This window comes from Protomyctophum parallelum (genome assembly GCF_964188405.1).
Source record: "Protomyctophum parallelum genome assembly, chromosome: 17".
Lineage (NCBI taxonomy): Eukaryota > Metazoa > Chordata > Actinopteri > Myctophiformes > Myctophidae > Protomyctophum > Protomyctophum parallelum.
In genome coordinates, this window is record NC_139719.1 from 42,306,830 (window position 1) to 42,326,052 (window position 19,223).

The window sequence follows — 19,223 nt, forward strand, 5'->3', positions numbered from 1 at the left end:
TGCCAGTGTAAATGGGGCCAAAGTAACATTTTACATAAGTTCTGTATAGGCTACTTCTCGGATCTACATATATTGTGCTTTTACTGCAATTATTTGAAAACCTTAGTAACTAGTTACCTTTTTTTAGTTGCTAGTTTTTGATTGTTATTAATATCATTACAAAACATACCTTAACAACTTCACCCCTATATATGTACATTTCGGCCATTCCAAATTAGCCGCTCTACAAGCTCACAATGTGTCGCGATGCGACACATTGTGAGCTTGTAGATCGGCTATTTTCAAAATAATTTTTTTATACATTTGAAAACTTAAAATGGGACATTCTGCTTATACCAACACCTCTGTATACTTTTACTCAAGTACATATTGAATTCCGGACTTTTACTTAGCAAACATAGTATTTCTACTTTGCAGTATCGATACTATAATTGCAGCATCTGAAGTACGGTTTCTCTCTACCGCTGCCCGCCGCACGTCCCTCGCTCTCTCGCCCCGCCCGCTCCGCCCCGCCCCGCTCACTACCTGCAGCCGCACTCGGCCACCTTCATCTCCTCGTAGAGGTAGCGTATGGTGAGGCGTCCGTTCTCCTGGTACATGACGGTGATGGGGTCCAGCTTGATGGGCACGCAGCACGCCATGTTGGCCCGCCGCGGGTTGAGGATGTTGACCAGCGTCTGGATGAGCGCGTGCTTGGACGGCGTGGACTCGTCCGTCAGCGGGTGGTAGCAGAGGCCGCGGCACTCGAAGGCGTCGTACTCGGGCGGCGCCACGATCCAGCTGTCCCAGCCGATGTCCTTGAAGTTGACCTTGAGCGACGTCCGCCGGCAGTACTCGCGCGGCTCCGCCTTCCGCCGCCGCCGCCGTCGCCGCGGCGGACTCGGGCGCAACACCGGGGGCGCCGCCGCCGCCTCCTCCTCCTCCACCTCTTCCTCATCCGGGAGCTCGTTGGGGAGCTGGCCGCCCGCCCCCTCGGTGGAAGTGGTGGCGGTGGCGGTGGCGCCGCCCCTCCCCTCCTCCCCTCCCCCGTCTCGCCGTCGGTCGTCGTCGGCCCCCCCCTCGGAGTACAAGATGGCGGCCTCCTCGTGGAGGATCATCTCCTTCAGTTCCTTCTTGGTCTCTCGCCGGCGGCTCCCCAGGTCGTCCGAGAAGACGATCAGCGCGGCCGAGCTGTTGTCTCCGACGGACGTGCTCACGTGGAGGCCGCAGGCGGAAGCAGGGCCTCCTCCTCCGCAGTCCTCCTCCTCCCGGCCGTCCACCACCACCTCCAACTGGTTCACCACGAGGCCCGACCGCGCCCAGCTCAGCACGGCCCGGGTCACGTCGAACATCTCCCACGACGACGACGACGACGAAGCGCCGTGCGACGACGACCCCGCCACCTCCTTCCCCTCCAGCAGGTGGTGCGCGGCGGGCTGGCGGAGGCCCTCGCGGCGGTCCTCCACCTCGTAGACTCTGACTCTGGTGGTCTTGGACCCCCCGGGGGCGGGGCCGCGGCCGCGCGCCAGGAAGAGCCTCAGCTCGGCGGCCGTGACCCTCTCGTGTCCCGGCAGGCTGACGTTGAACAGCAGCCTGTGGCCGGAGCGGCTTCCGTTCCTCCATGAGCGGCCGATGTCTGTGGGGAGAGTTAACGGTGCATCATTCCTTGTGCTGCATCTTTATCTTTAGCAAAACCTTTCTTTTTGTGAGCGTCTGCTAAATGCCTACATTTTAAATTGTAAATTGCATGCAAAGTGTATTATAACTGCAACAGAAAGCAAGAAAGAACATGTGCAGAACCACTGCACGGTGATGGAGTTGTTGAAAGAGAAAACTATCAGTCTGCTGTCTGTCGGGAATAAACCACCTAACTCCAAAATGTTCATTTTTCAGGAAATTAAAAATATAATAAAAAAAAAAATCAGGAAATGAAGAAAACCTTGTATTTTGAAAAGAAAGCAATACTGCCCCTTTAAAATTGGTGTTGTGACTTTATATAGTGTCAATTACTTCCTTGAGAGGGGGGGGGGGGGGGGTGGAGTCCGTTGCTTTAGCAGACAGTTTGAGGGTCCAATGGAGTTAAGAGGTTTTGTCCTACATCAGTTAAAACATTTCAAAAAACAACACACTCCAATAGCCCTGATTCATGCAACAACAAAAACAACACACTTAGAGGGTGTTCAATAGCCCTGATTTACGCAACAACAAAAATAATAATTATCAAAAACCTAAAATATGGAGTTAGGTGGTTTCCTCCCGACAGCAACAACAATTATCTCTGCATGGTGTCAGGAAGAAACCTCTTAACTCCAAAATGTTTGGATTTTTCAGGAAATGAAAATTACACATTTTTCAGGAAATTAAGAAAAGCTTATATTTTCAAAACAATTAAGCAATACTGCCTCATCAAAGTTGGTCGTGTGAATGTATATATTGTCAATTATACTTGCATGAGAAGGATAGAGCTGGTGGAGTTAGCTGTTTTAGCAGACAGTTTCAACCTAAAACAAAAAATGGAGTTATGAGGTTTCCTCCTGTACCTTGCACCGTGAAGCTCCGGATGACGTCGGACTGCGGTATGGCCGTGCTGTTGGAGGCGTACTTGTTGTAAAGATCCATCATGAACGGAGGAGGCTGAATCTTGGAGCTCTCCTGCGGAACGTCCGACAAGTTGAGCTTCCTTAGCCCATTTAGGCCTGACATCGAAATTTAAAAAAAGGTCCTTTAAATCATGACAGTTTTCTGAAATACCTCATGTTTCTGTATCAGTGGTGCTCAATATTTCATGTCAAGGACCCCAAAAATTATATGTATTTGGCCGCCGACCCCCATCTGAAAATATGTTGTTCCAGGGACCCAGGGAGAGAAGCAAAGATTTGAGTTTGCTCCGAAAGAATATATATTCAAAGATTTGCACTGCATTTTCACTATTTTTCAAAAATAACAGATCTACGAAGCTCATAGCGCGCCACCGAGTGGCGCGCTATGAGCTTCGTAGATCTGCTATTTTTCAATAGCTAAATTATAACATAATGTTTAAAACACCAAAAGGGGTTCCCACCCAAAATGGGTTAGAAAGCCCTCCTTCATGGTCCCGAGCAGGCTCTCCAGCCTGGAGCTGGCGTCCTCCTCCTCCCCCACCACGTCCTGCTCCAGGCGCTGCAGGGACTCGCGCTGCAGGCGCGCTTCTTCCTCCTCTGAGCCCCGGTCGCTCCTTTCAACCTCGTTATCCGTAGGCTTACAGGTGCACGAGCCCATGGACGCCAGCAGGCTCAGGCACATCTGGAAGAGGAACGTCCTGGAATACTGCATTTTCTTTTTCTCTCTCTCTCTCCAACCTGTATTTACAGTATATATTCCGACAGACGTTGAGCGAGGTTTGCTGGTCCCGAAAGATGTATAGGTTTTATTTTTTATTTTTTTTGTTTACCTTCTGCCTCCCCACGATCAGCTATATCGTCCCAAGATTCAAAAGACTGAATTTTAGGAGGGGATGACAAGGTTTGGAGAATTGGATTCCCCATATGCAAGGGGCACGGTCCGGAGGTCCTCTCCCATGAACCCCAGAGTAAACAGGGGACTGGCGTGGACCAAAATAGTAGCCCCCATTCGCGCTTATCTCTGCCATTTGATGCCTTCTCTCGGGTTGCGTTATCTTTGGAAAAGGCCCGGGCCGCTAATGAAGACACTGTAAACACTGGACGGCGATAATGAGGGGACACGGCGGAAACTGTGAGGTTACTGACAACAAGACACCAGCGTTTCCCAGCTCGTTCATGGGAGGGTGCGAGGCCAAACCCCCCCCGAAATATGGCATGATCTGCTTCCGAAGAAATGCACACAGCATTCCTTTGGCACATGCATCATAATCACAGCATACAGTTGTGATTACATGTCGGCCTAGATGTGTTAGTGACTTCCGTTCCGCCATCAGAGTACAGTACAACAGGCTACATCATTCATATGTCATCATGCGTTGAGATATCAAAATGGGCTTCTGGCGACGGCGCTTTTAGGGTGGGATGATGTCAACCACAATCACTCTGTTGTTTAACAACATTTAGGCCTGATGTCGAAATGAGAAAAAGTTGTCTTCAAAATCCTGACAGTTTTTTTTTAAACTATGTCAGTGGTTCTCAAATATTTTCATGTCAAGGAAACCCAAATATATGTGACATTGGCCACCCCCCCCCCCCCCCCCCCCATCTGAAAATATGTTGTTCCAGGGACCCTCTCAGTATAGCAAAGATTTGAGTTAAAAACTCGCTCTGAAAGAACATACCGGTATATTCAAAGATTTCAGGCGCATTTTCACGATTTTTCAAAAATAGCAGATCTACAAGCTCGTAGCGCGCCACTCGGTGGCGCGCTATGAGCTTGTAGATCTGCTATTTTTTCAATAGCTAAATTATAACATAATGTTTAAGACACCAAAAGGGGTTCCCGCCCAGAATGGGTTGTTATGGGCCATAACGAAGAAGGGGAAACCACACCGGAGGACACTCCAAAAATAAGTATTTTGTTTACATATACTTGGATAATAGTAATTAAATAATTGAAGTTTCCAACTGAAATTGGCAGGGAAACATGCTGCCCAAAACTTAGAACCAAACAACAAACAAAAGAACAACAAGGGTACTCTCCTGCGGCCCTTCTCCTGTGGAGAAATGCAGATCTGTAGTGCAGTGAGAGCAGGTCTCTTAAATAGTGTTTGGGGAGGACACTGGCCAGGTGTCTCCCCTTCCTCTCATCATCTCTGGCTCCGCCCTCCAACACTGCAATGGAATGGTTAAAGGCACAGCGCCACACACACTGACACACACACACACACACACACACACACACACACACACACAGAACCCCATAGTAGACTAAAGGCCCAGGGGGCCGTCACAGGGTTAAAACACCAAAAGGGGTTCCGGCCCCTTGTGGCCATTCAAGCCACAAGCGGAGCCTGCAGCTGCAGTACCACCACCTTGCTGCTCAGGTGGAGGATCATGGAGTCCAGCACTCCTGAATGCAGTGCCTGGTGCTCTGCTGGGAGTCTGGTGAACCGCACAATTTACAATTTAGGCATTTATCAGACGCTCTTAATCCAGAGCGACTTACATTAAGCAAGAACAAAAAGCATGGGAATACATCACAAAAAAGCATTTATCATAAAACTAAACATGCGTAAGCTAAGAAAGTAACAGTGGAATATCTATATTATGAGACTATACATATAAACTATATATATATATATATACTACTATGCTATACATATGTACTATGGCGTGCTATGACTATATACAATGCAATTATAGTGCTGTCTACATAACATGCTATAAGTCTGTATCAGATGCTATCTAAGTCTACAGAAATGCTATCTAAGGGGTTAGGGTAAGTGCTATGGGCCATGATGGAGTCTGAAAAGGTGGGTTTTCAGGCTACGGCGGAAGATTGGGAGTGATGCTGCAGTTCTGACTGCAATGGGAAGTGCATTCCACAGTTTTGGAGCCAGAAGGGAGAAGAGTTTGGGACGTGTGGAGCGTTGTCCCGGCGTTTTTAGTGAGGGTACTTCCAGCTTCCCTGCGTTGGCTGATCTGAGTGCGCGGGAGGGTTTGTAGGGTTCAATCATACTTGCAAGATATGGGGGAGCCATACCTTTGGTTGCCTTGAATGCCAGCATCAGAGTTTTGTATTCTGTGCGGGCAGCGACCGGGAGCCGGTCGCGACCGGGAGCACAGGTCCTGGGCCTGGTGAGAGCAGGAGTGGACCTGGTGAGAGCAGGAGTGGACCGGGTCAGACGTACAGGAGGGGCCTGGACAGGAGTCAACCCACAGAACCTAGTCCTTCCATGCGCCAGAAGCGTACCTCCCAGCCCCGGCAGAGTATAGTTCTGGAGTAGTTGCAAACGGATTGTGTGGCCCTGGTCTTCCCCTCTAATGGGACTGATCGAGGGTATAGCTACTGGGACGTATAAGTCGGGACTTGATCACCCCGGCTGGGTTGCCTGAGTGAGGGGTATGATGAACCCCCGATGACCGGTGGGCTCTGTTATTTATGCTCCCCATGGGGGGGGGGGGGGGTTATTTTATATCTATCTCCCTGCTCTTTATGTTTTATGTTGTTGCTTAATCGTGCCGAGCAGGGAGAGATCCAGCAGAGCCGAACGCCAAGTCAAATATCATATTTATGCACACTTGTTACTCATTTCGTAATAAATATTGGTAAATCTATTCGTGAGTTGTCTGACTGAACTGCTTATATGCACTGCACCTGCTGCTGCTTTTAACCTCGCCACACCTTATGCTCGCTACCAGGGTTAGTATTTATGATGGTCTGAGGCAACGGAACGCCCATGCACTCTATGTTGATTGATTCAATAAGAGGACTTGCATACACTGGGGTCCTCCATTAAAACAAAAACAAAACAATAATAACAAAAAAAGTTAGTTAATTATCTCAGGTTCGGTACTGACCCTATTACAGCAATTGTGATAATATGATATGTTTTAAAACATCACATTTTTCAGGGCCCCCCTAAAGGCCTATTCATAGTCTGGATTTTCGGTGGTAAAGTGACCACCGCTCCGGTGGTGAGCTGACCACCAGAGCTGAAATAACGTTGAGCGGTGGTGAGTAAAAACAGAGAGAAGGGCTGGAGCGGTGGCGGTGGTTTGCTCTTCACCGCGCTCGTGACGTCATGTTGTAGTTCGGTGGTCACCTCACCACCGTAAATCCAGACTATGTATGAGCCTTAAGTGTACGATTCACCTAAAATCTCGTCTCAATCTTACGGACTAAGACAATTGAATTACAGATGAAATTTAGCTTTGGCTAACTCTGGCCCATTTACATTGATGTGGAAACTGACATGTTGATTAATGAGCTTTGTCCCTGTCAAAAAAAATAAAAAAAAATAATAATAATAATAATAAAAAAAACGAAATGTAGAGATGTGGTTATTGTATAGTTACTGTATGCCTGCCTTAGTCTCAGCAGCAACGGTTTTGTGTATGTGTGTGTGTGTGTGTGTGTGTGTGTGTGTGTGTGTGTGTGTGTGTGTGTGTGTGTGTGTGTGTGTGTGTGTGTGTGTGTGTGTGTGTGTGTGTGTGTGTGTTTTTTAAGGTCACAGCTCATGGCAATTGTTTGGACTTCATGTCAACTCTCGCTGTGTGCTCGCTGAACTAGTGCTGCACTTTAGCTCCAAGCTCAAAAGAAATGATTTGGAAGATTTACATCTGGCTCTCTTCAAGCTGTCACATTGTATAAGGAATGTTCTGCTGCCTATAGTTGTCTTCAAGCTGTCACATTGTATAAGGAATGTTCTGCTGCCTATAGTTGATGGAGGGAGAGGCTCTAGAGTTTTTGTTGTAAGATACAGTCAACGCCAGCATCCTCCTCACTTCCCACATTCACACACACCATGATGGTGGCAACCACTGGGAGCAAATTAGGGGTTCGCGTGCAGTCTTGCCCATAAGGACACTTTGACGGGAGGAGCCCCAGGATTCGAACCGCCGACCCACGGATCATTGGATTACTAGCCTCGGAAACCCAGACGTTTTTATTTCCAGGGAGAAAAAGTCTGGGGCCGAGTCCACTTCAATTCGGCATACTGTAGCGCAAACGTTGCTCACTCTCTGCTGATTTCTGATCGTCTGCACCTTTGTTAAATGGATGCACACACACACACACACACACACACACACACACACACACACACACACACACACACACACACACACACACACACACACACACACACACACTCCTCTCCCTCTCTGTCGCTCTAATTAATTAGTCTAACAAATGTCCAGCCGCTGTGCCTAGTTTCTCCCGGCACCCGGCGGATCCTGCCGGCAGCTGCCTGCCCTATGCAATAAAAAGCATAGGTGAGTTCCAGTCTATTGGATTACCTGCTCTACCTCTTGAGCCACATAGCCACCTATTAATACATGCAATAATGTGATTGATACCAAGGAATAAACAAATTCTTATAGAGATGTTACTCCAAGCAAAGCGTAGAGTTGCTGTCCCCAGCCCCCTCATTGAGAACCCCTGGTCTACACCACATCATGTGTGGTCTGTCTCTGTCCATGTGTTGTTGGATAGATAGTTGGACTCGTGTTTATAGGCTTATAATACAAGTTATATCATAATTTGACGCAACAACTTGTTCGACAACAAGCGTCATTCGTTGGACAAGAAACAAAACAAAGCAAAACAAAAACATATTTTCAACGTGAAGTCACATGCAGTTTTGTTTTTTTGTTTTTTTTTTCCAGACGAAAATATGTCATTTTGTGACGAGTGAAAAGGTCAAGCAGCAAAGTGTAAAATTAGCTCTCATGGTGGCCGTGGTGGGAGACCGAACTGGAAGCAGGCGTCAGCGAGCTTAGGGACGTTGGCCTGACGCACAGAGGAAGCCTCGGCCGCGTTTCATTTGACCCATTCTGGGCGGGAAGCCCTTTTGGTGTTTTTAACTGCATTATGTTATACTTTAGCTATTGAAAAATCGCAGATCTACAAGCTCATAGCGTGGCACTTGACTTGGGCGAACGTTTTTTAACTATTAAACATATAATTCTGGGGCTCCAGAAAAATAGTTTGAGAACCACTGACACAGAAACATGGGGTTTTAACCCTGTGAGAACCACTGACACATAGAAACATGATATGAGGTTTATCAGAAAACTGACAGGATTTAGAAGACATTTGTATAGAATCTGTTCTCTGGTCTAAATGGGTTAACTCTGAGAGAGAGCACCTCATTGGTCCATTTGGTTATTTGGTACTCAGAGAACACTTACTCCTTACCCAAACATTTTCAAAATGGTTCAAAGACCCGATCTACAAGCTCACAACGTGTCAAAGAGCCGATCTACAAGCTCACAACGTGTCAAAGAGCTGATCTACAAGCTCACAACGTGTCGATGTCGATCGACGACTAGTTGAACTGGTTTAAAATGTTTTTAAAAATAGTTAAATATGGCTGATACGTTTTAGGGATAAGGGGTAAGGTAAAGGAAAGGTACTATGTTTATCCAGGGTAACTGGACTAAGCTCAAGAACTTGCTCATAGAACATTTCATGGTAGGGGTTCAATGCCTTGTCCAAAGGCACTTCAGCGGTGGTAATTTTAACGTGCCGGTCCTGGGATATGAACCTTCCGATATCAAGACCGCTCCGCAAACCGTTCGGCCACCGCTGCCTCAGGTGGCCCTTCTTGGGGCCCTGTATACTGCATGTTAGGGGTAAGGTGGCCCTTCTTGGGGCCCTGTATGCTGTATGTTAGGGGTAAGGTGGCCCTTCTTGGGGCCCTGTATGCTGTATGTTAGGGGTAATGTGGCCCTTCTTGGGGCCCTGTATGCTGTATGTTATAGTTTTAGGGATAAGGGGTAATGTGGCCCTTCTTGGGGCCTTGTATGCTGTATGTTAGGGGTAAGGTGGCCCTTCTTGGGGCCCTGTATGCTGTATGTTAGGGGTAAGGTGGCCCTTCTTGGGGCCCTGTATGCTGTATGTTAGGGGTAAGGTGGCCCTTCTTGGGGCCTTGTATGCTGTATGTTAGGGATAATGTGGCCCTTCTTGGGGCCCTGTATACTGCATGTTAGGGGTAATGTGGCCCTTCTTGGGGCCCTGTATGCTGTATGTTAGGGGTAAGGTGGCCCTTCTTGGGGCCCTGTATGCTGTATGTTAGGGGTAATGTGGCCCTTCTTGGGGCCCTGTATACTGCATGTTAGGGGTAAGGTGGCCCTTCTTGGGGCCCTGTATGCTGTATGTTAGGGGTAATGTGGCCCTTCTTGGGGCCCTGTATGCTGTATGTTAGGGGTAATGTGGCCCTTCTCGGGGCCCTGTATGCTGTATGTTAGGGGTAATGTGGCCCTTCTTGGGGCCCTGTATGCTGTATGTTAGGGGTAATGTGGCCCTTCTTGGGGCCCTGTATGCTGTATGTTAGGGGTAATGTGGCCCTTCTTGGGGTCCTGTATGCTGTATGTTAGGGGTAATGTGGCCCTTCTTGGGGCCCTGTATACTGTATGTTAGGGGTAATGTGGCCCTTCTTGGGGCCCTGTATACTGTATGTTAGGGGTAATGTGTCCCTTCTTGGGGCCCTGTATGCTGTATGTTAGGGGTAATGTGGCCCTTCTTGGGGCCCTGTATGTATGTTAGGGGTAATGTGGCCCTTCTTGGGGCCCTGTATGCTGTATGTTAGGGGTAAGGTGGCCCTTCTTGGGGCCCTGTATGTATGTTAGGGGTAAGGTGGCCCTTCTTGGGGCCCTGTATGCTGTATGTTAGGGATATGGGGTAATGTGGCCCTTCTTGGGGCCCTGTATACTGTATGTTAGGGGTAATGTGGCCCTTCTTGGGGCCCTGTATGCTGTATGTTAGGGGTAATGTGGCCCTTCTTGGGGCCCTGTATGCTGTATGTTAGGGGTAATGTGGCCCTTCTTGGGGCCCTGTATGTATGTTAGGGGTAAGGTGGCCCTTCTTGGGGCCCTGTATACTGTATGTTAGGGGTAATGTGGCCCTTCTTGGGGCCCTGTATGCTGTATGTTAGGGGTAATGTGGCCCTTCTTGGGGCCCTGTATGCTGTATGTTAGGGGTAATGTGGCCCTTCTTGGGGCCCTGTATGTATGTTAGGGGTAAGGTGGCCCTTCTTGGGGCCCTGTATGTATGTTAGGGGTAAGGTGGCCCTTCTTGGGGCCCTGTATGTATGTTAGGGGTAATGTGGCCCTTCTTGGGGCCCTGTATACTGCATCTTATACCGTTGACGCCGAAACCTTTTTGCCATTTCTTACTGTTTTTGAAAAACATTTTAAAATATAGTTCAAATATGCCAATCTACGACACGTTGTGAGCTTGTAGAACGGCTATTTGAACTGTTTTCAATTGGGTTTTTTTCAAAACTGTAAAACAAATAATGTCTAAAGACAAGTTGAAAAAGGCATAATGGCCTAGGCATGACAACGTAGGGCTGCAATAAGGAATAATATGTAAAAGAAAACAATTATATTATTTCTTTGGTATCCAGACAGCCAGCAATGCCAACACTCCCAAACACAATGGTCTCTGTGACACATCTAGGGGCCACAATCTGCATTCAAAGATGCTCCTATAGAAGCTCTGTCAGCATTGTCGAAATGACTAACAAATCAGGAAGTAGACAGGCAAATCGACCAATGACAAAGCTTTATAGGGAAATCTTTGAATGCAAATTGTGGCCCCCTAGATGTGTCCACAGAGACAAAACATTATTTCTGAGCGTTTTACTCATTGCTGGCTGTCTGGATACAAAAAAAGAAAAAAAAGGTCATTCAAAGTCTGACATATTATTGCTTATAGCAGCTTTAATTACGCTTAAATGAACACCAAGAAGATATTTGATTCCTCCCCCCTCCCCCCTCTCTTTCTTTCTCTTTCACACAGCTCTCTCACGCTGGCTTCCATGAAAACGTCTTTCTATTGAGGTCGCTCTGGCTCTCATAGGCAGCAAACCAAACACAGCGCTGAGAGAAAGAACCAGAACCGCCTCACGTCCGGTTCTGTTATCCAAGATTCCTGTGTACGCTATACTGTATACCCATTAATTCTCCATTCACATAAATTACTCTACTGTAGATGACGTTGTGTGTACTGTACAGTACTGTACGATGATCAGTGGCCTTTTTTACTGCAGATATTATATGGTACAATTTTGAGGAATATACTTGAGTATGTTCATTATTTAACTGATAAATGGTGACATATGTTCATGGATTAAGCTTCCATAAGCAGAACAGCAAATAATTCAAATCAGCCACACCTTTACCAGATGCAAGGTTTAAGTGAACACATGAATTTATTACAAATGATGTTTACAATCCTGCATTACCAATTTGGTACCAATGCTGTTGTACTTTCTCGGGTAAGAATTGTAAATAATATAGGATTTAAATTCTGAGTATTTGTACATTGTGATATTGCTGATTAAGTACAATGCATCTGAATACCTCGTCCAGGATATATGGGCCGATTCATACTCCTATTTTAGAGCCGAATAAAAGTCTGTTCGGCTCTGTAGAGCCTACAATGTGACGTCATTTGGCTCTGTAGAGACTACAATGTGACGTCATTTGGCTCTGTAGAGCCTACAATGTGACGTCATTTGGCTCTGTAGAGCCTACAATGTGACGTCATTTGGCTCTGTAGAGCCTACAATGTGACGTCATTTAACTCTGTAGAGCCTACAATGTGACGTCATTTGGCTCTGTAGAGCCTACAATGTGACGTCATTTGGCTCTGTAGAGCCTACAATGTGACGTCATTCGGCTCTGTAGAGCCTACAATGTGACATCATTTGGCTCTGTAGAGCCTACAATGTGACGTCATTTAACTCTGTAGAGCCTACAATGTGACGTCATTCGGCTCTGTAGAGCCTACAATGTGACGTCATTTGGCTCTGTAGAGCCTACAATGTGACGTCATTTAACTCTGTAGAGCCTACAATGTGACGTCATTCGGCTCTGTAGAGCCTACAATGTGACGTCATTTGGCTCTGTAGAGCCTACAATGTGACGTAATTTGGCTCTGTAGAGCCTACAATGTGACGTCATTTGGCTCTGTAGAGCCTACAATGTGACGTCATTTGGCTCTGTAGAGCCTACAATGTGACGTAATTTGGCTCTGTAGAGCCTACAATGTGACGTCATTTGGCTCTGTAGAGCCTACAATGTGACGTCATTTGGCTCTGTAGAGCCTACAATGTGACGTAATTTGGCTCTGTAGAGCCTACAATGTGACGTCATTTAACTCTGTAGAGCCTACAATGTGACGTCATTTGGCTCTGTAGAGCCTACAATGTGACGTCATTTGGCTCTGTAGAGCCTACAATGTGACGTCATTCGGCTCTGTAGAGCCTACAATGTGACGTCATTTGGCTCTGTAGAGCCTACAATGTGACGTCATTTGGCTCTGTAGAGCCTACAATGTGACCTCATTTGGCTCTGTAGAGCCTACAATGTGATGTCATTTGGCTCTGTAGAGCCTACAATGTGACGTCATTTGGCTCTGTAGAGCCTACAATGTGACGTCATTTGGCTCTGTAGAGCCTACAATGTGACGTCATTTGGCTCTGTAGAGCCTACAATGTGACGTCATTTAACTCTGTAGAGCCTACAATGTGACGTCATTTGGCTCTGTAGAGCCTACAATGTGACGTCATTTGGCTCTGTAGAGCCTACAATGTGACGTCATTCGGCTCTGTAGAGCCTACAATGTGACGTCATTTGGCTCTGTAGAGCCTACAATGTGACGTCATTTGGCTCTGTAGAGCCTACAATGTGACGTCATTTGGCTCTGTAGAGCCTACAATGTGACGTCATTTGGCTCTGTAGAGCCTACAATGTGACGTCATTTGGCTCTGTAGAGCCTACAATGTGATGTCATTTGGCTCTGTAGAGCCTACAATGTGACGTCATTTGGCTCTGTAGAGCCTACAATGTGACGTCATTTGGCTCTGTAGAGCCTACAATGTGACATCATTTGGCTCTGTAGAGCCTACAATGTGACCTCATTTGGCTCTGTAGAGCCTACAATGTGACGTCATTTGGCTCTGTAGAGCCTACAATGTGACGTCATTTGGCTCTGTAGAGCCTACAATGTGACGTCATTTGGCTCTGTAGAGCCTACAATGTGACGTCATTTGGCTCTGTAGAGCCTACAATGTGACCTCATTTGGCTCTGTAGAGCCTACAATGTGATGTCATTTGGCTCTGTAGAGCCTACAATGTGACGTCATTTGGCTCTGTAGAGCCTACAATGTGACGTCATTTGGCTCTGTAGAGCCTACAATGTGACGTCATTTGGCTCTGTAGAGCCTACAATGTGACGTCATTTGAGGTTCGGGGGGGGGGGGGGGGGGGGGTGGGTACCGTCCTAAAGTCGGCTCTTCGGTGCTACTGAAAGTTTCTGACGAGCCGAAATCATTTGGGCACTACAGCGCCGAAGCAGCGGTAAAATAGGAGTATGAATCGGCCCTATAGGCTATACAGTATACGATAAATGGACTGATGGATTTCCACGGTCCATTTGACTGTTACATTAACAGTGCTGTATCCATGCCACCGATACTGCATTGACTATAAGATCATCCTTCATACTTCCAAGGCCATCCATAACCTCCCTCCCTCCCCTCCTTATCTGTCTGACCTTGTTAACGTCGACATTCCCACCCGGTCTCTTCGGTCTGCCTCCTCCATCAAACTGAAAGTCCTCCCAGCCCGTCTGTCCATCATGGGGTCCAGAGCTTTCAGCCCCTCTGCCCCTCACCTCTGGAAATCCCCCCCCCCCCCCTGATATAAGAAACCTAGGGGCTCCATTTCCGCTAAACCCAAAATCCCTAAACGCCTTTTTTCTTTTTGCAAAAACATTTTTGAACAGTTCAACTAGCCAATCTACATTGACATGTTGTGAGCTTGTATAGACTGGCCATTTTAACTATTCAAAAATGTTTTGCAAAAAAAGGCAAAGAAGTTCAGGGATAAGGGGTTTAGCGGTGACGAAAATGGAGCCCATGGACTCTTATCACCTCATTTAAAAAAAACCACCTGTTTAGGCTGCAGGCTTATGGATGATCTGTGCTTTCTGCTGCAAGCTGTACATTATGGTCTGCTTTTGCTTAATTAAAACCTCTTAAGCCCCACTCCCCCGCCGGCGGGGGCAGAGGCTGTCCACCTCATGAACAGCTCTCAGCGGGTAAATGGGGCTCATGGTCAAGGTCTCAGGTTCCAACTCCCATATTTCTGATTTTCCCTCCTGGACCCCCCTGGGGTTTAAGAGGTTTAAACTGTGTTTTGTTTCAACTGTTTTTAACTTGAGTGCCCTGAAAGGCTCCTTATAAATAAAATGTATTATAATAATAATAATAATAATAATAATAATAATAATAATAATAATAATAATTATTATTATTATTATTATTATTACAACATTCATTCACGGTAACTGAAAAAATATATATTTAAGAAATGTATTTTCGGATGTAATGTGTCAACAACTCAGTTTATTACCAAATACCTCACAAACAATATTATATATTCATGATTTTGTTAAAAGCAGAAAACAATAAAGAATCTACATGATGTTAAAATACAGCTCGGCACACTTTAGTCGTATAGGCAACAGAATATATCGCTGGTATAGAAATACATATTCAAACTAAAATGGAATCCCTTTTATTTCCGTGTATACTGTAAAATATACTGTAAAATATGATGTCATTAATGTACGTAAACTACATCGTGTCTACACTGTACTGGAGGGGGTGTAACGATATAGTAACTGTATCGAAATTTTATTTTATTTAAAAAAAGAAATCGAAGTATATCGATATGTAAACAGCAAATATCGTATCGTGTCGTTTGACTTAATTTGTATCGTATCGTTTTCCAATGTAAATAATCAATTTAATCAATAGTTAGTATAATAAGTGCATTGTATTTAGCCATTTTAAAGGGATTGTGACATTAAAAAAAAAGGTTTTGGAATTGTTCTTGTTTTTTTTTTGTTTTCTAATCTCAATTGCACCCAAAAAACATGAACTTTTAACATTCAGTAGATTTTCTGTGATCTGGGGTTTTCTGGCTCAAATAGGTGGTCTGATTTGCCGGCAGTAAGTGACATCACTTACTGCAAATCCCATATATGTCAATGGGATTTGCCAGCAGATGTCACTGTTTTCACTGTGTTGCCTGTTTTCATTGTAGCTCAAAAGGCCCAAAAAAACCCCAAAGAAAACTTCAGACCACAGAAAATCCACTGAATGTTCAAAGTTCAGGTTTTTTGGGTGTAATTGAGGTCATAAAACCTAAAAGAAAAAAGAAAAAGAAAAATAAATGAAAATGAATGTCATTAAACCTTTAAGAAGAAAGAAGCTGGGTCTATCAAATTCGGTCTAGAATTGGTCTATGGAAACATGTGTGTATTCTCTGTGTTCACGTCAAGGCGTGGGTTTGTCCATGCTGTTCACTGTCCATCTACTTACAGTGATTTGAGAATCACTGCGTTTACTCATTTTAATTTAAACCTACACTATCCACAAGTCTCACACATTATTTAATGTATTTGCCAAATAGTTTATACTGTATCGACTTCAAATCATTGAATCGTATCGCCATAAAGAACCAATATCATCCATGTATCGTATCGTCAACCATGTATCGTATCGTCAACCATGTATCGTATCGTCAACCATGTATCGTATCGTCAACCATGTATCGTATCGTCAACCATGTATCGTATCGTCAACCATGTATCGTATCGTCAACCATGTATCGTATCGTCAACCATGTATCGTATCGCCAACCATGTATTGTCAACCATGTATCGTATCGTCAACCATGTATCGTATCGTCAACCATGTATCGTATCGTCAACCATGTATTGTCAACCATGTATTGTATCTTCAACCATGTATAGTGATCCGTATCGAATCACTGTTACAATGTATCGTTACACCCCTAGTAAATACTGTAAACCATATCCCTATAAGTGTCTGATGCAGTGGTTCCCAAACTTTTTCATGTCAAGGACCCCCAAATTGACACTAATTAGCCCGCGGACCCCCAATTTGAAAATATATGCCAGGGACCCCCATATATACGAGATGATTTGCACAGCTCTAGCAGTGATTCTCAATCCGTTGAATTGCAAGGACCACCAGTTTGACACACATTAGTATACGGACCCCCATTTAATGGCATTTCTAACTCTGGGACCCCAGATTTATATTGTAAAATCAATGTTAATGTAACTCTGAGTGTACAAATGGAATCAAATGGACCCGTTGCAGACCCATAAGGGTCCATTTGGTTCCAAACTATCCATTAGCTGCATGGGGACCCCCTGGAGCTCCCTCAAGGACCCCTGGAGGTCCCCGGACCCCACTTTGAGAACCACAGGTCTAATGTATATTGAACTGAGTCAAGTCAGTCAACAGACCTGTCGCTGGACAAAATAATAAAGTTCCAAAAGAGAACAGCAGGGGGCAGCAATGCACTACTACTCTCTGGAGTGGCAACCAGGCTTCTAAAGAAGCCACATCTGATGCATTTATCCTGTTATCACCTTGCGTCGGCTCTGCAGTCAATTATTTATTTCAATGCTTATCGCGGACAATGTTTATATATTGTAAAACAACTCAACACTCTTAATTTCTCACAAGCCAACTATACTTACCTTTACATTTCAGTTCAAAACGGACACAACTTTATAAACGATATTACTTTAAACGATATTGTGAGAGCAGCACTGATTCAGAAACCATGGCGTGTGTATGTTAATTAATTTAACATTTTCCTCATAAGATATCATACATTATCACAATACTATATACAATATACAAACACGTGAATAAATTGTAAAAAACAAAACAAAAAAACAAACAAGATCACTGAATTCTATGTGACCTCTCATGCATGTATAAAAGTTTTTCAGACAAAAAGAAAAAGACATTCAGCTACACCGGTACACATGAGGTGACATGATGGTACCACATGTTATTTACAAAGGCATACTTATTTAGTTGTGTTAGCAATACTATATTTACAAGATTATATCTCTTTAGGGCCAACCCCTTTTGAGTGGAGTCACTGTTTTGAGTACCGTGAGTCTCTGTGGTGAGCAGATTGTTTTGCGTAAAATCCAGTTATTATTCACTTATGGAATGGTTCGAAAAGACGTGAGATGTCGAGGTATAGCCGAAACGCAGAGGAGCTTTGAGAGAGAGAGCCCGGAACGCATGGGGAGCTTTGAGAGAGAGAGCCCGGAACGCATGGGGAGCTTTGAGAGAGAGACCCCGAAACACATGAGGAGCTTTGAGAGAGAGAGCCCGGAACGCATGGGGAGCTTTGAGAGAGAGAGCCCGGAACGCATGGGGAGCTTTGAGAGAGAGAGCCCGGAACGCATGGGGAGCTTTGAGAGAGAGACCCCGAAACACATGAGGAGCTTTGAGAGAGAGACCCCGAAACACATGAGGAGCTTTGAGAGAGAGGCCGAAGCTTATAGCAGGGACGTGCACACATACCGTAGACATCAAAAGGGGGCTTCAGCCCCTGCCCTTTTACCCGTCTGTAAAACCACCGCCCTCTCCACTATAGACCACGAAAAAATGCCACTCCTTTCAATTCCATGCCGGGAGGCATGCAGCGTTCAGGAGAATTGCTTTCTTTCCCGAAGTCTCCTGAACTTGAACGCGGCATTTTGCGCTGAACAAATTTGTTTTGTTACACAACACATCTATCTCTCCACTAGCTAAAGAGCGCTGGGTTGCGCCCCGGAAATAGCAGATCTACAAGCTCTCAGAGAGCTTGTAGATCTGCTATGTTTGGTCCAAAGGTGCTCTCTTTTCAGCCCCTGCCTCTCTAACATAACCTGACGCTGCCAGATCCAAGAAGCTTGCTACACAAATTTGTTTCACAGCTTATTGGGATCTGGGATCGCGGAAGCAAATTCGATGACAGGGCTGTTCCTTTTTTTTTAAGATACTTGGTAGATGATTGGATGGGACCGTCTGTCTATCACCGTGTGGGGCGTGCAAACACAACCAATCATATTGACGTGTCTATATAGCTTCACATCCGGTTTCGCACATATCCCGCCCTTAGCTCACGCTGATTGGTTAGAACCACGGAGCGGTTCGGTGTTAGCTGAACTCCCTGAGAGGTCCCAGATGGTTGTGGTGTTGGGGAACATGGTTACCCAATACCGCCCCCATCTGGCAAAGTCAGGTTATCCCAAACACCCTCTGCACGTCCCTGTAGCTTATAGCAGCACGCCGTGCAGAACGGAGCTCTTTGAAACGTGGCCTAACGAATGGCCTCTTATAGCAGCACGCCGTGCAGAACGGAGCTCTTTGAAACGTGGCCTAACGAATGGCCTCTTCAAAGGGACGGCCGTCATCTCCCTCGCAGCCCCTGGGCATCCTTCATTTCATCCACCTCATCCCTTTACACATACAGTGGTCCCCCAGGGCTCCTAACCAGGTCCGTTCCTTTTCTACGCCAACCCAAACAGCTGATCTTACAAACCAACCAAAACAGCTGATCTTACAAACCAACCAAAACAGCTGATCTTACAAAGCTCTTGAAGAGCAGCTATTTGCGCGTGATGCCCCCCCCCCCCCCCCCTCCTTCCCCTCAGAATATAGGGATGCTGGGACCTCGAGAACCACACGCACGGCACGCACGCACGCACACACACGCGCGCGCAAACACACACACGCA

The 19,223-nt window shown here is 45.8% G+C and overlaps 1 protein-coding gene across 1 annotated transcript; it reads right to left on the bottom strand.

Annotated features, from left to right (window-relative positions):
• Positions 1-521: 521 nt before the first annotated feature.
• gdf2 (growth differentiation factor 2) lies at positions 522-3,291 on the bottom strand (the record flags this gene model as incomplete). Its single annotated transcript, XM_083786761.1, has 3 exons — positions 522-1,615; positions 2,520-2,659; positions 3,041-3,291. The coding sequence occupies 3 exons, from the start codon at positions 3,289-3,291 to the stop codon at positions 522-524; spliced, it is 1,485 nt and encodes a 494-aa protein (XP_083642887.1).
• Positions 3,292-19,223: the final 15,932 nt, after the last annotated feature.